We start from the raw sequence: 24,563 nt of genomic DNA, 5'->3' as shown, positions 1-24,563 counted from the left end.
GTTAATAAGCTTGCACACACACACACACACACACACTCAAGAAACAAACACAACCTTGTTTCTTTCCCTAACATTTGAAAGAGAAGACAAAACTTTAAAAGCATATATAAAATAACTATGCCTTCATTTTTTTCTATTCACTTTTCAGCCTAACTGAATACTAGATTAATTCCAACTTTCCTATCCTTAACTTTCCTCTTAGAACTTCCTTTTTAGGGGCACCTGAGTGGCTCAGTCAGTTGAGCATTTGAATCTTGGTTTCAGCTCAGTCATGATCTTGGGGTGGTGAGATCAAGTCTTTGAGTGAGACTGTGCACTCAATGAGGGGTCTGCTTAAGATTCTCTACTCTGCCCCTCCCTGCGCTGCTCTCTCTCTCTCTCAAATAAATTTTTTTAAAAAAGAGAGAACTTCCTTTTTATTTTACAAATCAAAGTAGAACTCCTTGCTTCTCTTTCTTTTCCTGCCTTTGACTTCCACCTTGTGGCAGGTGCTCAGTGGCAGGTATGCCCAAGTAGCTATTTCCCTTTTTGGGGGATAATTCATTGGCAACAGAGAATATCTTTATTTTAATTAATTAATTAATTAATTATTATGTTAATCACCATACATTACATCATTAGTTTTTGATGTAGTGTTTCATGTTTCATTGTTTGCGTATAACACCCAGTGCTCCATGCAGTATGTGCCCTCTTTAATGCCCTCTTTAATACCCATCACCAGGCTAACCCATCCCCCCACCCCCCTCCCCTCTAGAGCCCTCAGTTTGTTTCTCAGAGTCCATAGTCTCTCATGGTTCGTCTCCCCCTCCGATTTCCCCCCCTTCATTCTTTGAAACCTGGCCCATCTTCTGTTTTTCTTTGGCTGCCTTGATTCTGCATTTTAGCTTTCATTTGGAGTTACAGTAGAGCCACAGTAAATCGTGGAACAATTTGTCCTTTTGCCATTTTGACTTCTATCAAAAGGAAAACAGGTCTTGGAATAAAGAAACATTTATTCCTTGTGGAGGGGGAGGAGCAGAGGGAGAGGGAGAATCTTGAGTAGGCTCCATGCCCAGTATAGAGAGCCATGTGGGACTTGATTTCACCACCCGAGATCATGACCTGAGCTGAAATCAAGAGTTAGATGCTTAACTGACTGTGCCACCCAGGTTCCCCAAGAAACATCTATTCTAGCAGGTGACTTACGCTGATGCTATTATACGTGGTTTTAAGAACTGTTATTATTATCATTGTCATCACAGCAGCATCATTAGTAACACTCCTAATGTGTTATGATGATGATTGGCTCACATTTATTGTATTATTTAATACTAAATAATAAGTAATAAATTATTTGAGGTACTGTTTAAGCACTTTATGTGAATAAACTCACTTAATAAGTTAATGATAAAAATAATTACCTACAGTTTCATCTTTCCTTGTCTTAATTCTCTATTTGTACATTTAATATTTCCTCTTTGGTTTACTTATCTATTTCTTTAAGGTTTTAGCTGTTTTCTTTGGACATAGATTTCTGTAGATTTGTTCATGACCAACCAGTTTCATTTTTACATCTTGTATTTTTTAGGGGGAAATACTTCCCAATCCATTAGATTATAAATCTTCACTCATAGCACTGACTGCTCATAATTGGCTGTTTCGCATATCAGCAACTACTGGAAAAGTCCTAGAGAAAATCTATCTTGCTTCATATTGCAAATTCAGGTATTAACTGTGACTTTATTACTCAGAATTTTATTAAAATTTGTGACTTGTGGCCCAGGAAATTACAAGTTTTAGATTGTTTTTTTTTTTTTTTAAGTTTCCCATTGTATATCTGGATCTCAATTTATAAACCTTTTCTCTTTTTCTCTCCTTATGACTACATTTGAAGATCTGAGGATACAGACCTTTTATCATTTATTTTTGTATCACTCATAAGTAACTAACCTTGGCAGATATCTCTCCCCCACCCTTTTCAAATTTCCCTTCTACAAATAATATTTTATATGTTCTGCGAATAGTATTTTATATGTAGGTTTAATTTCGGGATAGGTTTTCCTGAAGGCTAGTCTGTTTCAGTTAAATCACCTGCCTAGTACAGTCAAGAACTGTTTTGTTTTGTTTTGTTTTTAAAGTGATCTCTACACCCAGTGTGGGGCTCAACCAAGATCAAGAGTCACATTCTGACTGAGCCATCTGGGTGTTCCTAAAAGCCGTTATTTTAACTTAGTAGTTTTATATATTATATATAGACATATTTGGAGTAAATATATGCATGTAGAATGTGAAGGTAACATTTTTAATGCTTTTTGTAATGTTAATGTCCATTTTAAAGTAGGAATGGTCTTTTTTCTAAGTTTTGAATACTGTTTGATCAAACAGTTTTTATTTATTGACACTCTAGAAGGATTAAAATTCAATATATACATATTTTTTAATAGGAATATATCCATATAAAGATGTGAGGGAATTTTTAAGTTATTTGTTTTTTAAAATAAATTAATTTGCTTTTATAATTTAAATAAAGAACTGTTTATTTATGAAATATCTGTTATATTTTGATTATAAGGAAACTTACCCAAATGAATAACCTTCTCTTCATCCTTTTACAAGATACCTGAGCTGGGACACTCCTCAAGAAGTCATTGCAGTCAAGTCAGCTCAAAACAAAGGCTCAGTATTGGCCCGGCAGGTAGACATCTTTAAATATCAATAAATAAATCTTTAAACATCAATAAGATGAGGAATTTGTTTCCTGAGGAAATTGTCTGCAAATTTGTTAGGAAAGAACTAATGATCTTGGATTTCTGAAGAATGGTAGAAAGGTTAAGAAAATGATATAAACTTAATAAATACCCTTTAAGCTGCTTTGGGGAAGTACAACAGATTATTTTACATTCCACAGTGGAAAGAAATTGACAGAACCTTGTTCTTTAAAGTAAGGAAGCTATCTTTTTCAAGCAGAGAAATCATTCAAGCTTTATTGATAATTTTTTCTCATTTCACATAGACATGTCAGTGTAATTCTACTTTCAGATGATGTGACTATGATAACTGTCTTTTGATTTGGCTCTTTATTAGAATTCCAATTTATAACATAATTTATATTATGTTAATAAAATAATATATGTATAATAATGACATAATTATATATGATATCAGAAATCTATATTAATTTATATTATAATACAGAAAATATATTTTATTATGCAGTATATAAAATGTTTTTGTTGTATAGTATGTAAAATATGTTTTGTTGCTAAGAAATGTTTACTGTTAATGTTTATTTATTTTTATTTTTATTTTTTATTATTTTTGATGCGGTGCTTAAACTCATGACCCTGAGATCAAGACCTGAGCTGAGATCAGGAGTCAGAAACTTAAATGACTGAGCCACCCAGGCGCCCCTATGTTTACTTGTATAGATTTGTGTGTGTATGTGTATGTGTATTGAAGGGCTGAAGGTTTAATGGACATATTTTGAACATGTATGCTTTCCTGTGTAAGTAACTTTGCAAGGTAGATAGATGTTTTCAATTCATGAAAACATCCACAAAACTGCTAGGACAGATGGATGTTTTCAACTCATGAAAATAGTGTTTCTGAAATTCTTTTGAGAGCTGCCTGTAATTTAATCTTTCCTTTTAGGCAGGCATTCAACAGCCTGTTTTGCTGTACCTTGCAGTGTTCCATGTTTTACCTTTTTCACTTATAGGGATTCTGGAGATCAACAAGAAGGTAAGCACTTACTTATTTTATTTCACTATTAATTTTTTGATAAGATGTGATATCAATGTATGTTTGTTTATTAGGTGTTTTGATTGCAAATGTTCCCCTGACTGTAAAAAGCTCTCTGATCTAGTTTGTTTCATATCAAAAAACATGAGAATGTTTCATTTAGGAAGAAAGCCTAATCATCCTTTCATCTTTCTGCATGTTTTTATGCCTTTAAGTGGAAGTGTTGAATACCTTTGGTGTCATTAACAAACCACTACTTTATAAAATTATGAAATGAGTAAGGTGCTTTTTTTCAGAGGATATTCCAAAGCTTGTTAAAATGACCATTAGGAAGATGAAAAGCTACAACAAAATGAGTCATTTTAATTGCAAAGTATAGATCTAAAATTTGTTTTATGTTACATAAACAAGACATATAATTAAATATGTGAGTTTTCCAGCTCGTTCAGTTATAGGTTTTATTCTTGTCATTTTTCTTTTCTTTTTTTTTTTTAAAGATTTTTTTTATTTATTTATTTGACAGAGAAAGACACAGCGAGAGAGGGAACACAAATGGGGAGTGGGAGAGGGAGAAGCAGACTCCCTGCTGAGCAGGGAGCCCGATGCGGGACTCAATCCAGGGACTCCAGGATCATGACCTGAGCCGAAGGCAGTTGCTTAACCAACTGAGCCACCCAGGCGCCCATTCTTGTCATTTTTCTTGATTTATGGTCTGTTATATGGGAGGAAAGAAAAGACATACTTCCTTTGAGTAAAACAATCAATAGCCTCCTACTTTCCATTAAAAAAATTGTTACTTAGTCTGGGTGGATAGTTATTTATTGGTCTATTCTACTAGTCTTTAATTACGCACCTCAAGTATTACTGAGGTCAGATCTTCAGGGTCTACTAAGAGTCATTAGCAAATAAGATGAACATATTAAAAAATTTTTGCATAAGCATATTATACTAAGCTACATAAAGGCGAATGAATAGTATCAGTTACTTATTCATTGTTTTGTGCCAGGCACTTTGAGTAGTTTATAACTTTGTAACATATAGTGGGTTCAACTAGGAAGTTAAGCAGCTACCCAAATCCTAAGTAAGTGGAGAAGCTGGAATTAGAAACTGGGTTTGACTCCAAAGTGTGAACCAAATTTTAAGATGCAGTGGCTGCTTTATTAGAGCACTCCTTGTTAGAAAACATGTTTGAATTACATAAGTCCTCCTTTTCAAAGTGGGAAACAAGGATCAACAAGTAAAAAATCATGAGCTAGTTAAGATCGCAGCAAAGCATAATTATCTTTCAAAGAGATGACAAGAAACACAACTTACTAATTTAACTTTTCTTTGTGCTTGTGGATGAAGTAGTTGTGTGTACTTATTACAGTCTGCAACAGGAATGAACAGTTAACTAAATCATAAATTGTTTCTATTTATTCTTAGATGCCTATGATAGTCATTGGAGGGATGTGGTTTTGATTAGGGTTAGTAGGAACTGAAGCATATCTTCCACTCCCCGTGTATAAGAGACTACCCAGGGGCGAAGCTCAAAATGTACTTTAAGCTCGTCATTGGGTAGTAAATCTTCTCTAAGTAGTTTGTCTTGAGTAGAAACAGAAACAGATTTTCACTTAATTTCCACTTGTTCTTTCATTGCTATGAATATTTGTCTGTGTTGGCTTTTGTTAAATATTAAAATAGGCACAGAATCAAGTTACTTTATCAGAGCTCTGTGGAGGATTAGGACAGGATCCAGTGCATAGAACAAACCCAGAAAGGGAACAAAGAGCCAAAGCCTTACTCAGGGTTAGCTGGGCTAAATGCCTCTATAGGGGCTTGCTTGGTCTTTTAACACGTTTGGTTTTTATATGACTAAAAAATCAAGCAGTATTAGATATTTAAAGAACAAAGTAATGATAAAATTCTGGAGTTGGCTGTTTTTCATTAGAAGTACTTTCTTACATCCAGCCTTTTCACTTTTGGCTAAAAAATAAGTTTCTTTATAAATAACATTTTAGCATGAAGAATAGGTCCCTATATTTACTCTAGTACACATATCCTGCATGGTAGAATTAGATGGTCTCAGTGTATGCCTAGGTCCACGAGGAATAGGATGTGTTATTAAAAGATATTGACAGAACTGTAAAGCAAATGGATGAAGCAAATGAATACTGCTGAATCATTTTTTTCTTTTTTTAATTTATTTATTTTTGATGTAGTGTTCCATGATTCATTGTTTGCATGTAACACCCAGTGCTCCATTCAATACGTGCCCTCTTTAATACCCATCACCAGGCTAACCCATCCCCCCCACCTGCCTCCCCTCTAGAACCCTCAGTTTGTTTCATTTTGAGGGTTAAGTGCTGCACTCCCATTAGTGCTCCTGTTCGAGACTCTAGTGGCCTACTACCCTATTGACACTTTAACTTCAAGTCTCTAAATTATAATTAAGTTATATGGTAGGCAGCAGTGTTGTAGTGGTGACCTGAATATTAAGCAAATGCACAAACCACTGTGAACACTCAGAGGATTGGCCTTCTGGTCTTTTCTCAGGTGATATCTACCTTTCCCCTCAGATTTTCGGGAACGTTACAGATGCTACCTTGTCTCATGGAATACTAATTGTGATGTACAGCTCAGGACTGGTCAGACTCTATAGCTTCCAAGCCATCACTGAACAGGTAGAGAAGACTGAAATTTGCCATATTATAATAACTCGAGGTTTGGACTGAGGTATGACTTTTTTTTTTTTTTTTAATGAAATGCTTTTAGAATAAGGCACTTGTGTAGATTTCAACTCTACAAAACTGTACAAATGCAGAAAGACAAAGTAACCTTTAAAAGAGGGGAGGGAAGATAAACAGGCCTTGAGTCAATAAAGATATTTTCTCTGTCATATACATGTGAATTTGACTTTTTCTTTCTTCAGACAGCAAATAAGTTGGTGCTAAAGCCACCGTTTTTGTTTTGTTTTGTTTTTAGTTCATGCAACAGAAACTTGACTTAGGGTGTGCATGCAGATGGGGTGGGACTGCTGGAACTGTAGGAGAGGCTCCTTTTGGCATTCCTTGTAATATTAAAATCACAGGTATGGCTACTATATAGCATTTTTTTCACCTTAAGAAATAAGTGGTCATATAAATAGTTTTTTATTGTAATCGTCCAGATGTTTTCTCATAATTTAATTATAAACTCAATTCATTTTACTTCTATATATACAGCATATTCTTTGCTATTGAATAGGTGTTAACAAAATCTATCAGTTACTCATTGAACTGAAGGCCTGGGGATACTGAGTTGTTTGGCTTTTAATTAGGGGAAGGTGAAACCCAACATCACTGATAAGAGAAATGCAAATTAAAATTATCATAAGATATATCTTTTCGGATTCTCAAATATCAAAAAGTTACATAACAGTGTTTGTTAGAAGTATAGAAGTCTGTAACAGTATATTCATTTATTATTGGGGTCCTTTGTGGAGGACAGTTTGTCGATATGTATCAAAGCTTTAAATGTATATATTCCTTGAACAATTCCATGTTTAAGAATTTATACCAGATATATTCACATGTCTACAAAATGACAAGTGTACAAGTACAACATTGTTTCTAATAACAAATGATTGGAAATAACATGTACATTGGTAGGTGGCATTAATATTTCATTGTTTGGCTGTATCATAAATTTAATTGTTAAAAAAAATTGTTTTTGCATTGGTATAGAGCAATTCCCAATATATATTATCAAGTGATAAAAAGGAGTATAAAATTGTATATAAAAAGCTTCATTTGTATAAAGAATTCATATTCACATGTTAAAAGTATACATATAAGTATACTTTTTTTATACATATACAAAAATTCATTAATTCATGCTTTTATTTATTTTTAAAGATTTTATTTATTTATTTATTTGACACAGAGAGAGAGAGCACAAGCAGGGGGAGTGGCAGGCAGAGGGAGAGGGAGAAGCAGGCTCCCCGAGGAGCAGGGACCCCAAAGCGGGCCTTGATCCCAGGACCCTGGGATCGTGACCTGAGCCGAAGGCAGTCGCTTAACCAACTGAGCCACCCAGGCGCCCCTAGTTCATGCTTTTAGATTTGCTTGGAATGTATGGAAGGATACCCAAAAACCTGATAAATAGTAGTTACCTCTGAGGGATAAGATGAAAGGAAGATTGAGTTTTCATTATATACCTTGTAATACTTCTTGAATGTGGTGCTTACATTGTGATTCCTTGTGTATGCATGTACACATGCAGCTCCTTGAAATTTTAAGAACTTGACTTATATACCATTTTATTGATGAACTCTAAATTTGTTGAACCAATTCACTAGTCTGGACATGTAGGTTATTTTTAATTTTCTATGATTACAGATAACATAAGAATATTCCTGTAACTATTAATGATTCTTGCCTGAATCAGGTATGTCATTTGGGGTGGCAGAATGGCCATTTGAAGGATTCTCTCATTCCTTCTACCTTTAATAACTAACATTTTTCCACAAATAAAGACTTTCACTTTTCACCTAGGAATGAACTATAATTCCTCCTAAAAAGTGAAAGTAGATACTTATTCCTTCTCTTTAATTATCAATATTTGAACAAGGAGTTGGTATAATAGTCGCTTCCAATGGTGGCAGAATATTTTAGAGGTCAGCACACATATAATCCCAATAGACTCAAGGATTTTTATTTATTCAAAATTATATAGTTACAGTCATTATTCTTAATGATGTTCAAATTGCCCCAAATTTGGCCAATGAGAACTCCCATTTTGACATACCCCAGTAGTCTTGGAGAATTTCCTTTTTTTCTGGAACAGTAATATATCCCAGGTTTGTCTTTTACTTTCCTTGTCCTAGATCTGACAAGGAGCCATTTTAGTAGAAAACAACATCATTGACTGTGTTAGTTACCCAGGGCTGCTGTAACACCACAGACTGGTAGCTTTAAACAAGAAAAATTTAATCTCTTACAGTTTTGGAGGCTAGAAGTCTGAAATTAAGGTGTTGACAGAGACGACTTCCCTATGAAGACTCTAGGAAAGAATCCTTCCTTGCCTCTTCTAGCTTCTGGTTGTTGCTGACAATCCTTGGCCTTTCTTGGTTTGTGGCAGTATAACTCCCATTTCTGCCCATCTTCACATGGTCTTTTTTACTCTGTTGTTTTCAAATCTCTCTCTCTCTCCTTATAAGCACACCAGTCATAGGATTTAGGACCCACCCTTATCCAATATGATCTCTGCAAAGACCCTGTTTCCAAATGAGGTCACATTCACAGATACTAGGGGTTAGGACTTTGACTTATCTTTTTGAGGGACACAGTTCAACCCACAACATAGACCAAGATCTAGTTGTACTCAATGCAATTGGTTGTCTTTATTTTTTGGTGAACAGAGCTGGGAAATATAGTAAAACAAAAATTCATTAGTTCATTCTCATATTTCCAAATTAATTGTTCTTTTATATTTGTATTTCTTTTGGCTCCCACTTAACTTGATTCCTAATAAAATTTTATCCTATTATATATGTGATAATCTTAAAATTGCCATATCAGTGCTACTACTAAAAACTATAGTGTTGTGAAGGTTAAGATTTCTCTATGGTTCCTTTTGTCCTTAGTGTACAGCCCAATAAGTGTACTACAGAAGTAATGTGTTCAAAGATTATTTAAAATTATTTTTCTGTATGATTAGGTTACCAATTTTATGTAATTAGATTCATTTGTTTTAGTTTGTTTTCAATTTTAGGTTTCTTTTTCCCTTTGACTTTATTCTTGAAGTTGTAAAATGTGTATATTTCAAAGGTCAAAACTATATAAAAAGATATTGTCTGAGAAATTTCACTTCTATATATAGTCCTTTTATTCTGTTACTTCCTTCCCCCTACCCCACCCTGCCCCTAGAAGTAATCATTATTTTTAGTTTCGAGGTTATCCCTCTGTTGTTTGTTTTTATAAAAATAAGCAAACGTGTGTGTATATTCTTTAAATGTTACCTTCTTTCTTATACCAAGTGTAGTGTATCATATATTCTGTTCTGTACCTTGTATTTTCACTTAACATGTATCAAAATTTTTTAAACATTTATCTAAGCCGAAGGCAGATGCTTAACGACTGAGCCACCCAGGCGCCCCTAAACATTTATCTAATAGAAGAAATATATAAGATTACCTATTTTTCTTATTGAGATAAAATTGATACGTATATATAACATTAGATTAGTTTCAGGTGTACAGCATAATAATTCAGTTTTTCCCAGGACAAGTCATCTCCCAGTTGCAAGTGATTCTTCATAATTAGGATATTACTAAGGCTAGACATCAGGCAAAGCGCGGGATTCTTGATGGTTTTATCCCTTAGCCATATTTTTCCCAGGAGCTTCCTCTATAGCTGTAAAATTACAAATATAGGCTTTAGCCACGCATATAGTGGCCACCTTTAACCAAACCCAACATGCAGTCACCCACAAATTTGAAAGGTGGACCTCCAAAACCAAATGGTCCTTGATATCTTGACTGTAGCTCAAGAAGAAACTTATGCTAATATTGAGACTAAATATTTTGTATATATCCCTGATAACTCTAACATATCCAAAGTTTTAGCAGACATGCACATAGAAATTAAAGCAATGTCTGACTCCTCTAATTCTCTCAGTGATTGGATTTCTTCCTGGTTTAGCGGAAATGGATAGTCCTGACGGAAAGCACTTCTTTTACTAGCTATGATAATACATATGCTAGGTCTTTTTATTGAGGGAGCTATTGTTATTACATGCTCTGCATAAATATGCCAGACAAATTATGTCAATGGAAACTGTAGGAAGCATCCCATTCTTATGATGAGGCCTCATGAGTGCCTCCAACTCAAACAGTCTGCTCCTAGGGACCCTCCATGTAGTGAGATAGCTCAGGATTTTTATGCCTCTCAATAGGTAGGATCTATAATCTCTTTCAGCCTGAAGAAGTTACAGAAGATGAGACCTTCACTTTTCAACACCCCTTAAGAATTAGGAGGATAAAAATCTCATCGTAAGGAATGAGCGAGAAATTGAAGGGGACCCCATGAGAGAAAAAACTGTTTTTTTCCTTTGCTTCTTTTCCAGTTTCTATTCTTGCTAGGTAGGACCTGCACCCCTATCCCACTTTACACATGCCTTATAATGCAAATAGTGCATGTCCTCCTTGTAAGGGACAAAGAGTTGATGATTCTCTAGAATAAATAACATCCAAGGAAGGACCAGGTGAGAATGACTGGACAAAGTTATCACATATGCATTCCAGACCATCAGAGCTAGACATCTCCATGCCAAGACCCCCTGGCTCCAAGGAATAACACCTGAGCCCTCATCTTTGTTCTGAACTGTTCCTGGATACCTGAGAGGATGTGTACACCAAACCACCATCCTCAATAAAAAACCCCAGACTCTGAACAAAGATGAGACTCATGCTCCTTTCCTTTCCAAGTCCCATGGAGTGTCTGTCTATATCTGCTTGCTCCATACCTTCAATAAACTCTGCTTTCACCTCAAAAAAAATTCATTTTTGTATACACTACTAAGTGATACGTAGTGTAAATCTATGTAAATCCACAGTAAATCTAGTTACCATTTATCACCATACAGTTGACCCCCTTCACCCATTTCAAACACCCCTCAACCCTTTCCCCTCTGATAACCGCCAATCTGCTCTCTGTCTCTATGAACTCCTGTAAATAATGCTGCAGTGAACATAGAGGTGCATATTATCTTTCCAAATTAGTGTTTTCATTTTCTTTGGGTAAATACCCAGTAGTGGAATTACTAGACCATATGGTAGTTCTATTTTTAATTATTTTTGTAAGATTTTATTTATTTATTTGACAGAGAAAGAGAGAGAGAGCACAAGCAGGGGAGTGGCAGGCAGAGGGAGAAGCAGGCTCCCCGCTGAGCAAGAAGCCCGACACAGAACTCAGAACTCGATCCCAGGACTCTCGGATCATGACTGGAGCCAAAGGCAGATGCTTAACCGACAGCCACCCAGGCGTCCCCTATTTTTAATTTTTTGAGGAACTTCCATGCTGTTTTCCATAGTGCCTGCACCAATTTACATTCCCAGCGGTGGTGCATGAGGGTTCCCTTTCTTCAACATCCTGTTGTTCTTTATCTTTTTGATAATAGACATTCTAACAGGTGTGAGGCAATATCTCATTGTGGTTTTGATTTGCATTTGCCTGATATATTCCCTATATTTTAAAGTTACAGAAAATTCATTATCCTATTATAGCCATTCTTTTATAAACTATACAACATTTTGTATAATTTATATTAAAAATCTGAAGTATTGCTTGACCTTTCACAGACTCAGAGCATTATAATAATTATTATTTTCTTTTTAATGCCTCTCTTTCCACAGTCTAGCCAGTAGGAGCTCCTTTTGTTGGTTCTCTTATGCTTTTAATACTACATTGACATCCTTGTAAAATATCCTTTATAGCAATAACCAGCTGGTTCAGACCTATCTTAAAATTTCCTCACTACAAGACATGGAATCTGCTACTCTCAGAATTTCTAGGACTCTTTAACTGAAAATATTATTAGAGATCAAAATTCGGGCTCTTGAGGTTAGTGGGGACCCATCAGAATTGTGATGAACAGAGTCCTGCTGCTACTTTGGGGCCATTTTTAGCAACTGCTTAGAAAAGCATTTCTTTTTAAATACATCTTTTTGGATTGGCTTTTTTTTCCTATTGTTCATACCTATTTTATATTCTCTACAACATACCTACTTGAAATTTTAACCCCAAATTCAAACTCTAATTATATTTTTTCTTTTTATATTTTTTTTCCTCATTTACCATCATTTGATAGCTACCATATTATCACATATGATGTTTGTACTTCTTTCATAATTTACTTACTGATGTTTTTTGCCCGGTTTTCTGTTGGGTTCATATTTTTCTTATTAAAAGACTTCTTTTTTTTTTTTTTAAGATTTATTTTTTTATTCATAAGAGACAGAGAGAGAGAGGCAGAGGGAGAAGCAGGCTCCCCGCTGAGCCGAGAGCTTGATGCGGAACTCGATCCCAGGACCCTGGGATCATGACCTGAACTGAAGGCAGACGCTTAACCATCTGAGCCACCCAGGCACCCTAAAAAGACTTCTTTATATATTAAGAATATTACTCTTTTCCCAGAAGTTTAAAAAAAAAAAAAAACGCACTTTAAGCATATTTAATATGTTTATACTTGTCTCTTTCTCAGGACTGTCAGTTTGTGATTTCACTTTTCATTATTTTTCTCCTGTGTATAGCACCAAGTGGTAAATTGTCCGTATGAAGAAGCCTAGTAGAGTACACACTTCTATATGTAACATGTGACTCTTGAGTCTTCCAACCGCAAGCCCCTTTACTGACAGTGATGGCCTCATAACCTCTCTTAAGGTAGAGGGGTAAAAAAAACGAGTCGTAGATTAACCACCTGCTGAAACAGACTGTGTGCTTTGTGATGTTTCCCAAGTACTGTCCAAATTCTCTTCTGGTCTTTTAAAGCTGTAGTACATTCCACTTAAGCATTTCTCTAAGAGTACATCTGTTTCACTCTACTTAAAATTAGTTGTTATCAAAAAGACTAAGAGGCACCAACAGATACTTTTATGGTGTCAGTCTCTAAATGACAGTGACTCACTAGATGTATCTAAACTAGTTAACTTGTCTAAAGATGATTAGTAGTAGTGGCTACCCTTTAATAAAGCTTCCATTGTGACAGGACCTACCTGTCCTAAGTGGTTACATTCATTATGACTAATATCACTTCTACACTGGAAATCTTAAGACTGCTCTGATAAAGTTTGCTAAGTATAACCTATTAGTCTGGAATATGGAAGATTGCTTCCTCACATCTGAAGGAATTATTAGACTTAATTACCTATTAGGATTGTTATGAGTGTTGGAAATAGTATCTAACCCAGAGTCTGAGACATACATGCCTAGTAAATGGTGCTTTTATTAGATGTACTTTGTCATTTTTTCTCCTCATAAGCACCTTCAGCCCACTTTTTATCTCCATTCAGCTGCAGGTCACACATACTCTGAAAACAGATGTCTAGAAAGTTGACCTCATAACAGCATTTGTTTCCTACCAGCTTTCTCTCTTCTTAGCAATCAGCCTCTTTCCTGATTATATTTTATTTCCTGAACATAGTAATTTTTCATTAATGAAAATTCATAGATGGTACATGCAAAGAAGGGTTGAATTCAGTTCATGAAAGTTCCAAGGCTACCAGAACAGAGAAAATAATAAATTCCTTTTGCCCATCTCTGCAGACACACCTCCACTGCTCTTTGAGGTATCCTCCCTGGAGAACGCTTTTCAGATTGGAGGCCATCCTTGGCACTACATCATCACACCTAATAAGAAGAAACAGAAAGGAGTTTTCCATATTTGTGCCCTGAAAGATAATTCCTTGGTAAATCATGAGTGATCAGACTTTTAGTAGTAAATTTATATCAGAAATTCTTTATTTTCTACTTCTATAATAAGAATTCCTAAGAATTACTTTTTATTTGTTTGTGTTGATAATTTGTAAACATTGTTAGGTACAGAAGACTACAAAGAATATGACAAACACTTGTGTGTACTACCAAGAATTTAAAAGCATTAAGATTTGAAAATTTTTAGAAACCCAAGATTTCTCATGGGATTGCTACAAACATCTCTGAAGCTCCATAGTGGAAATTATTGATGGAGTATGTTCAGGCTGGTGCAATGTGTGGTTGGTTCTGTTTTTTCATGGTTTGCTGTTATTAGCTTTCCAGAGCAGAACCAGGTAAAACTCTGTTGGTCACAATGTAAGCATTGAAACACTTTGAATTTTCAAGAACATTGTTAAGTTACTTATGGCGGAATAGGAAGAAATGGTACATGGTAAGACAATAGAAATTTCTACCCCTTGAATTAATTTTCTTTATTTTCTTTTTGAAATGATTTAGGCATGATTTATCATTTAATTTAATTTAATTTAATTTAATTTAATTTATTGAGGGCCTAATGTGTGCCAGGCATGGCTGGGGACACATTCCCTTCCCTCAAGTTGCTTAGACTCTTGAAAGCACACATGTAGATAAATAAGATGCAGTCTGTTAAGCACAGTGATTAAGATAAGTGCAAAAGAGCAAATGCACAGGGAGTGGTGGAGGGGTTCCCCTTTGTTTTGTATTGCCGAGTTAGTGTAGTTTATTTCTGGAACCTATATATTTGATATATCAAATGATCTGACTTTTTCTGAGGCAGACTCGGCTTATTCCACACCCATCTCTTCCAGGATCGTGCTCAATCAGTCACTGTTGGACGCAATGGCTTTTAGTCACAGGCCACCTTTCACCACACCAAAGATCAACACAGTCTTGGGTCCAGTTATCTATTTTCTTTGATGTCACTGCCAGGGAACACTGTGTCTAGTGTCTTCTAGTTTTCTTTTTTGGGGACGTTGTCCCCTTTCATTTTTTCATTTACCTATCACATGTGGCAGCTCCTGTTTGGCCCAGCCCAGGGATATCTTCTTTTAGAGTGGCCTCTCTAGGGTCTGTTCCCTGTCATGACAAGTCTGTGATTTGATTGTCCACCTCTCAGCCAGTGAACATTCTTCAGCCATCAGGACCTGTCACATCTCTTTCACTTAACTTTTCTATCCAGTCAAACGCTGTATGATTCACGTTCTGGATATTTAGTACATATTCTTTTTACATAAGAATTGATAATACATATTGTTGTGTGTGTGTGTTTGTATATAAAATGGCCTCCAACATCTGTATCAAGCATGCCTGTCAAGTACTCAACTTCTATAATAACTGATTATAACATCTAGTCTTATCTACGTTTCAACATATTCATAAATGCCGAACGAAGCCAGGGGAAGTTTTCAATTCTTTTGCCAGACAGCTTTGCTGTAGTGACATTAACTTAAGGATGCTTATGCCCATTACTTCTCCACCTGTCAGTCAGAAGAGTAGATAACCCAAAAACACATAACTATGGTAGATAACACAAAAACGCAGCCAAACTGAAGAATTCAGAAAATGTTTCATAGCTTTCTATTAAACTGAGCTTTAAAATCTAGCATTCAAGCACATAACAAAAACTACAGAAGCTGGTAATAATGCTGCCTTATATTTAACACAAAAAGAGATAGTATTTCTTTTGCATGTTAGTAGTAATTATAATAAAAGGAATTATCTAAAGAAAGATGTGTATAAGTATGTACCTGTTTTATCTTAAACAAAGGGGCATCCAGAGCTAATGCCATATTGGACACATTAATTTCAGTGGTTGCAACCAAGGTGTTTAATTAAATTGATTTCCTTATATGTACAATATAATACCACCATTCCTATTAGAAATTATTAGAATACTTATAAAAATTCCTGAAAAATTAAAACATTCACTAATACAGAAAATGTGTTAAATTCCATTTTTTAAAGATTTTTTTTTTATATATTTATTTATTCATGAGAGACAGAGAGAGAGAGAAGCAGAGGGAAGCAGAGGGAGAAGCAGGCTCCCAAGGAGCAGGGAGCCCGATGCGGGACTCGATCCCAGGACCCTGGGATCATGACCTGAGCCGAAGGCAGATGCTTAACCGTCTGAGCCACCCAGGCGCCCAAATTCCATTTTTTTAAAAGCATGGCAAACAAAGCACTTGTGACATAGCCCCCACCTACTTCCCTAGTCATTGTATTTCTTTTGTAGGAGCCAAAATTAAAATTTTTATTCATGTGTACACATATACATGCTATATGGATTAACATTCTGTGTTTTGTGTTTTGCCATCTCTTCTTTTTCGCCGTTTTGTGCTCGTCCTTTAAGGCTTAGTTTAAGCTCTGTTTTTTCTTTCTTTTTTTTTTTTTTTAAAGATTTTATTTATTTATTCATGAGAGACAGAGAGAGAGAGAGAGGCAGAGGAAGAAGCAGGCTCCCAAGGAGCAGAGAGCCTGATGCGGAACTCGATCCCAGGACCCTGGGATCATGACCTGAGCCGAAGGCAGACGCTTAACCATCTGAGCCACCCAGGCGCCCTAAGCTCTGTTTTTTCTTCTAATATTCTGCTCACCTGGATTGGATGCTTGTTAATATCCTGTGCATGGCTTGATTACTTTGTTTTCTACACTTTTTGTTTCTTTTTGTTTTTGTTTTCTATACTGTCTTATTTCTGTTTATGTTTCTGCCTCCCTTTTTGATTATGAGCTTTTTGATGGCAAGAGTTATGTTTAGTTCATGTGAGGTACAAACACCTAATGTGATACTTAAAACATAGTGTCCTGTCAGTATATGCTAATGAAATTAATAAGTCAATAATTTAAAAAGTTTTATAAGTATCTAATAGGAAAGGTGGTATCACTTCACTTTACATTGGGGAAATTAAAGAAATTAAATGAAATCAATGTATCCATGCTAATATTAGTTCTTAGTGCTCCTATGTATAAGGCAAAACATTAATGTATGTATGTGGTCCTATATCATGGAGGTATCTTTTTCTTTTCTTTATTTTAATGTCTAAATGTCCTACCATGAAATAAATATCTACTTGCCTAAAAGGCTAAGCAGTATTAGACCATTTCTTCATTATTAGAGGTTTATATTGGACTTATCCAAGGAGATTTATATGACCTGTTTCTGAGATTTGGGGTTGGGTTGCATGTTTATCTTTGTGCTAACCACTCCTTTTGACAGTTTATTGGGGATAGGCAAGGGAGGAAGAAGTTATAGGGAACCGTGTGTGCATGATTGTACAGAGTTACGTTGTGGAACAAGTCCTTGAACCTCAGATTCAGAGCAGCTGTTTAGCATGTGTAAAAGATTGAGCAAATGATTCATCCTTTTTATATATCAGTTTCCTCATCAAAGTGGGGATATAATATATGCTTTGAGTGTTGTTAAATGAAATGACTCTAAAACATCTACTACAGTACCTGATACAAATTAGATGCTTGAGATATGATAACTGTTAAGTTATTATTTGTGAGGTAAATTGTATGGTACAGGGTAAATGTTCTGGATTTCTCAAGTGTGAGTGTCCTGATTCAATTCTTAGACATATCCCAGTTCAACTGTTGATATTTTCTCTGCCCTGTACCTTTGATTTACTGATCTATGACTGAGGTTAGATTTGAAAACTTACTTTATTTTCCCTTAATCTTTATTTTCAATATTTTTACCCAACTTCAGGCAAAAAATGGGATCCAAGAAATGGAATGTTGTTCTCTAGAATCTGACTGGATCTATTTTCATCCTGATGCTTCTGGTAGAATAATACATGTCGGCCCAAATCAGGTCAAGTGAGTATTTTTATTAATTACTTTAAAGTGAAAAGTAGCTTTTGGAAGCATTTATTGGCATGTTTATTTTTTGCCAGCTAACTGTTGACTCAATTATAGAAATAATTAGCTTGTTACAGGTTGCTTCCTCAGAGACTGGCATCTAGAAAACTTTATTCTTTCAGCCTCATCATTACTCTTTGTAGATGTTATATTTAAATAAATTCTTTGATGGATGATATATGGGTAAAAGATTCAGATTGGCTTGTCATCATCATGTTTTAATTCTTCAGGATTAAGGAGAGAAATGATTTGTCTTTGCTCTAAAAGACAGCTTTAGAACAGGAGTTGTTTGAAGTAAACCTTGTTGTTTTTTTAATATTTTTTTTTTAAGATTTTATTTATTTATTTGAGAGAGAGAGAATGTGAGAGAGCACATGAGAGGGGGCAGGGTCAGAGGGAGAAGCAGACTCCCCGCCGAGCAGGGAGCCCGATGCGGGACTCGATCCCGGGACTCCAGGATCATGACCTGAGCCGAAGGCAGTTGCTTAACCAACTGAGCCACCCAGGCGCCCCTGAAGTAAACCTTGTTTTGCTTTGTTGACCCACATCTTCCATCCAGTTGACCTTTCCTTCCTTGAAACACTCTTCATTTGGCTTCCCTGACACCACAATTCTGAATATTTTCCTCCCTCTTTGATGTGTCTTTCTTAGTATCCTTTCACGTTCTTTCTCTTCTACCCAGACTTTAGTTATTGGATGTCCTCAGGATTTAGACCCTATTTTCTTCTCACTCTTCATTCCCTTTCTGCATGATTCTATTTATTGATTCTTTTTATTCCCTCGGCTTCATAGATCATGTATACACCAAAACTCCAAAATTTATATCCTGGCCCAAACCTGTCATGCCAGAAATCTGGAATTATTCTGAACACTTTGTTACCTTTTTGTCTTTCTTCAGTACATATACATATACTCATGTGCATTTTCTCTCTGACACATACACACCCCCCCATATATCCTGTGAGTCAGACCATTGTCATCACTACCCTGGACTATAGTAATAGTCTACTTACAGGACTCCCAGGAATCCGTTTTTATACTCTTTAAGTCTGTTTTCTTCTCAGCAGTGAGAGTGATTTTTAGAACCATTAACAAACACAAAATCCTAACCAAGTGGATTCTGCTTTAACCTTTTTATGGCTTCTTGTTCCTGAGATAAAGACCATCATTCACTTAGCATGGTCTGAAAGACTCTCCTCCCACTCAGTTTATTTCAGTAATGCTGTCTTATCAGACAGCCAGGGACCTGTTTCCTCTGTTTGGAGTGTGTTTCCCCTCCCTGTTCTCTTGCCTAACTTCTATTCATATTTCGTCGCCAGCTTAAATATCTCCTTTGCACCTAGTCCTTGCCTGATACCCCTCGTTAGATTAGCTCCCCCATCATATTTTCACTGCATGCACTGTGTTATCCTCCTCTAACACAGCAGTTTTAATTAATTATTTGTTTGATTATCTGTTTAAATATCTAGCTTTGGAGTCATCAACTCAGTAATGACAGGGAAAGAGTCTGTTTTGCTGACTATAACCCCAGCACTGAGCATAGTGCCTAGCACAGAGTAGGTGCTCAGTAAATTTCTTGAATAAGAAAGACATTGTCTGCCTTCTGTATTTCTTATGCTTCATGTTAATTAGTTTACCTTTCTGGATTGTTTATAAAGAAGATAAAGGGACTTAATTAAATAAGATTATGAACTTTTATAAGAAGTCTTAAAAACTGTAGTTCAGCTTTAGCAAACCTTGGTTTTAATGTTTGTTGCCTACCCACCTTTTCTTTCTCTCTCTCTCTCTTTTTTTAAGAGAGAGAGGAAGGAATGGGCAAACGGAGAGTGAGAATCTTAAGCAGGGTCCACTCCCAGTGTGGAGCCTGATGCAGGGCTTGATCTCACAACCCTGAGATCATGACTTGAGCTGAAATCAAGCGTCGGATGCTTAACTGACTGAACCACCCAGGTGCCCCATTACCCACCTTTTAATAGTAGTTTGAGCTTAAGAAAATAAGGTCTACAAAGAGTGTGTGCCCTTTTGCCAGGTTCTAGAAGATAGGCACTTTTAAATATTGGCACTTTTTAATTTAAGATAACAAATTGAGTAATTTAAAATATAATCTGATTTCTTTGCCTCTGGCAAACTCTAAGGCTTCTGGCTCTCTCTGGCCACAATAGCTACTTCTCCCTGCTATTCTCTTTGCCTGCATCTGAGACTTTAAGCTTTGAGAACATTGTGCTTTTGAAGCTTGTTAATGTTGTAAACAGATTTGTGTGGGCGGTGAGCAAATTATTTTCTTTTCTCTTGCTTAGTAAGCTTGATCCGTTAGGCCATTTGCACTCAGAAACCCCAAATCTTTAAATATAATCCTACGATAAAAGTATTAAGTAAATTGCAGTTTTTAAATATTACTCTTTTATGAAAACTCTTAGTTTAGGTTTAGTTGCTAATCCAGTCTGCCTTATAGTTAATTCTGAGTGTTGTTCATTGATATCTCGTTCTATCTTCAGAAGTAAAAAATGCCAATATCTACTATAATGCCACCATTAAAGCTGAAATGTTAAAGACCTATTGCAGGATGACAAAGATGAGGTTCTTTAGAGTAACTTTCATTAAGCCAGTTTGGAAGATGGCTTAGGCCTGAGGAAGCTGCTTCATTACCTACCTCAGGAGTACCTGTTGTCACAGGTTTTTCTGTTTAACAAAAAGCTCTGAATTTGAAGGAGTTTATGGATGCTAAAGTGATCAGACATTAATATTTCAGACTCCACAGGAGGAGAGGAGAACTAACTTAGTGTTGTTCCTGTAATTTTCATTTGTTGAGTTTCATTTCAGTAGTTCAACTTTGGCACTTTGATGATGTGTTGAGGTCTTAGGATCTTTTTTCTCTTTTCAGAGTTTTAAAGCTAAATGAAGTAGAAAATAATAGCGCCCAGCATCAGATCTCTGAAGATTTTGTCATTTTGGCCAACAGGGAGAAGAACAATGTAAGCCAGGAGTACTTTAAAATTCTTTGTATATCACTGTCTTTATATTTGAGAATATAGTATACAAATGTGTTTGTCTTTTAGTGTGGCTGAAAAGAGCAGCACAATAAAAGTCTGGATTTTTTTGTCTATGTAGGTAGCTGGTCTTAGCCCCATGCACAATTGAGATTTGAAGAGTTGATTATATTGAGCTTATCTTTTGCTAATTTCTGTTTCTTTTCTGGGTTTCTCTTTCAGTTTTTATTGATGAATTTTCGACCTTTGGGTTTAATTAATTATGCAAACTTAGAGTAGATTGGGGTAGATATGAATCTTTAAAAATCACATACCATGCTGTAACTCCAAATAGTTCTTTTTCTTTAGTGTACAAATTAAGAACATGAAGAAAATTATGCAGAGAGAAATTTCCAAAAGCTGATCCACTGTAGCATTGCTGTACTTATACTAAAGCAAAAATCAGAAGGGCAAGTGAAGTAGCAAATCTGTAACCTTTGTATTTATTGTTTGCCTATAATGGCATTTTATCCATAATTTATTATAGTAAGTATTTTTACTAATTAGAGGATGAGAAATCTGATTCAGAATTTTCTCAGTAGAGGAAAGAATTGTGGATGTTGGATAAGGTTGGTTGTTTAACAAAATTTAGTAGTTTTGCTATTTATTGCACATAAAAGGACTCATCATATCTTTTTATTTCTCTCCATATGATAGAATGAAAACTTACCCGTTGTTACAGCTTCTGGACGGGTGGTGAAAAAAAATTTTAACCTTCTGGATGATGACCCAGAACAAGAGGTATTACTTTAGCCAGAGATAACAAATCAAACTAGTGTGTACTAGCCCTGTGGTTTTTAAATTCTGCTTCCCAGACTCTGGGATATAGGTTGGGGGTGAGCAGTTCCATGCGTTCTTCATTGGTAGGATTGTGCATGGTATTTCAATCAGTGCATCCCCATCATCCTCTCCTCTCATTCTGGAATTATTTGTAAGATTTTATTTGCAGAAATGTTCTTAGGACTGAAATAATTTGAAAACACTGCTAGCTTATGGTTTTGTTTTGTTAATGTGCACATTTCTAGGGAAATTTCCTAATAGAAAATACTTTAATTATATCCTGATGACTTTATGGCTTTTGCTTTATTTTTTACTTACAAGACATGGATATGTTTGGTAATGATCGTGGGCCAGGAAAGAAGGGTGTGAGGGTGTGATAAATTAGTTCAGCCTCTGGCCTGAACTTGACATTGCCAGTCACTGAGCTAATACATTTTTATCCTTTTCTTTTAAAGAGGCATTGAAAGTTCTTATGAAATCAACGGACAGTGATCATGCTTCAAATATATAACCATTGCATGAATTCTAAATCTGTCTGGACCAGAAAACTGTTTGATTGCATGACCATTTCTAGGTAGAAACATTAGAGTAGCCTTCTAAGGATAGTTTTTGAAAATCTTTTAAAAGGATTGGAGGTGACCCAGTATATGGCTACTCTCAAAAAAGAAATTATATATGTACATTTGTATATTATGTAATGTATTATGTATATATGTACATATATATATTTTATGAAATATATAACATATAAAATATGTAAAATAAAAATATATAAAATAAATACATGTATATTTTTTTGAACCATAGAAATCTATTGAGAACAAAGCAGAAAGCTCCCTGTGTATAAAACTATATTCGAGAAAGACATACTAAAATTACTGAAAGGTAGCAAAAATAATTAACAAGGAGAAGGTGGTAACAAAGAGAGAGATACTCTACATCAAGAGATTAGAGAATAAAAACTTTTAGCCTATAAAAGAGAAGCTGAAAGGGTTGTGACTAAAGGCTATAAAATCACTACACCCAGGCAAGAAGTCTACTCTTTGAATTTTGACCAAGGTAGTATTAAGGCAAAAAAGTAAATAAAAAGAAACCATGTGTAATAAATCTCTATAAATTTTTATGTCATGGGTAGTAAAGGCAGAAAATATAAATAGATGAAAAAGCAGTTTGACCAAATGTGAGTGAAGGATTAGTATGTGGTGGTTCAAAGAAACTTGTGCCTGCCAAAATGTCCCTTCCTATGGTCCATCCCTGGATGGCTGGCATGGATCTGCTTCTCCTGTGAGGCTGTTGGAGTCACAGGTTTACTTCCTTAAACAGAGTTTGGGGTTAGATTTTTCTCTCTTAAGACTTTACCATCATTAATCATTTCCAGCTAACATCTCTCATCCCAGTCCTGTTCTGTGGGTTGGATTTCAGTTCCTAATTAATATTCTCCCTCAAGTATAAGCAGCCATTTTTGCTTTCTTTAGGAAACCAAAAAGCATTAAAAAAAAAAAAATGGCCGATAGAGTCATAAATAGTATGTGATAGGCTGTCAGTTCTTCTTGAAATGACTTGTGTTTTTCTGAGGTAAGAAAGTGGGTAGTTTTTGGGTTTCAGAACTGAACTTCATATATTTAGTCCTATCTGGAAACCAGTGAACACACATGTCAGAAGCAGCAGTTGAGTACCTCTTTTGAATTTGGAGAAGTTCTAGTTTGCTGTCATAACAGAATTTCAGTAATACTTTGGCTGAGATCTACATAGACTTGGTCTGTCAGAATCAGTAGGATACTGTTGCAGTCTTCAGAATCTTGGGACTTTACTAGGCATGAAAGTAGAGACCCATTTCTACCTATGCTCTCATCCATTCATTCCTCTTTTTACATTTTAAAAATAAGTAATAGAATAGTTAAACTACAAATAGAAATAATCCTAACTGGATAACCGGATTTTGCCCCTCTTTTCCTCTGCCTTACCCATCTATTCCCTGAGACTTTTAAAATTGTGGACTATGAAGATGAGCTGGATTTGCTTTCCGTGGTAGCTGTTACCCAAATAGATGCTGAAGGAAAAGCTCACCTGGATTTCCACTGTAATGAATATGGAACTTTACTTAAAAGCATTCCACTAGTGGAGTCATGGGATGTGGTGAGTAGAGTCCATGGAATACAAAGTTGTAAGAATTTTCTTTGTAGGTGATATTTATTGGAACAGATGTTACTGTGTTCAAGTCAGTCCAGGGTCACCTATACCGGTGACCACATCAAAGAGGACATCCTCCTACAGGACAAAATGAGTACTTCTTAAGCCTTCCTTCCCTAGGAACTCGAGGATGCCTCCTTTCTAGAAGCCTTAAGGATGAAGTCTTATGTTTTATTCTGAGACATGCTGTCTATTTCCTTACCATACTCTTTGGTTTTCTCACATTTTATAAGTTTGGTAACATTTTTAAAAATAGAAGTATATGGTATTGAATCCCCCCAGGTATTTAATAGAGAGGATATCTAAGCATTAGGGTTTCCAGGCACTCTCAGAAATATTTGTCTACTTTTTTGGTTATTATAGAACATAAAAACTATAAGGAAGAGTCGCTGTTATTTTATGCAACCCTTTTGTTTTATCAGTGGAGTACCCAAGAGGTTCAGCAACTTGACCGCTGTCACACAGTGAAAGAGCAGTATAGGCAATAGAATCTGGGTGTTTCAGACTCCTATGA

The 24,563-nt window shown here is 35.6% G+C and overlaps 1 protein-coding gene across 4 annotated transcripts in view; it reads left to right on the top strand.

Moving 5' to 3' along the window:
* The window catches only part of DCAF17 (DDB1 and CUL4 associated factor 17), a 318,055-nt gene that overhangs the window by 11,548 nt on the left and 281,944 nt on the right, over positions 1-24,563 (top strand). For all 4 annotated transcript variants that reach the window (XM_081814188.1, XM_081814187.1, XM_081814190.1 and 1 more), the window contains exons 4-13: positions 1,568-1,704; positions 2,596-2,674; positions 3,631-3,720; positions 6,279-6,383; positions 6,685-6,790; positions 14,004-14,146; positions 17,902-18,011; positions 20,935-21,025; positions 21,737-21,820; positions 23,840-23,995. In XM_081814188.1, coding sequence (XP_081670314.1) covers positions 1,568-1,704; positions 2,596-2,674; positions 3,631-3,720; positions 6,279-6,383; positions 6,685-6,790; positions 14,004-14,146; positions 17,902-18,011; positions 20,935-21,025; positions 21,737-21,820; positions 23,840-23,995 — 1,101 coding nt within the window. The remainder of the gene's footprint in view (positions 1-1,567; positions 1,705-2,595; positions 2,675-3,630; positions 3,721-6,278; positions 6,384-6,684; positions 6,791-14,003; positions 14,147-17,901; positions 18,012-20,934; positions 21,026-21,736; positions 21,821-23,839; positions 23,996-24,563) is intronic.

Source organism: Leptonychotes weddellii, chromosome 3 (genome assembly GCF_054177405.1).
Source record: "Leptonychotes weddellii isolate Sample4059 chromosome 3, ASM5417740v2, whole genome shotgun sequence".
Classification (NCBI taxonomy): domain Eukaryota; kingdom Metazoa; phylum Chordata; class Mammalia; order Carnivora; family Phocidae; genus Leptonychotes; species Leptonychotes weddellii.
The sequence above is the reverse complement of the archived record's forward strand: the minus strand, read 5'-3'. Positions and strand labels throughout refer to the sequence as shown.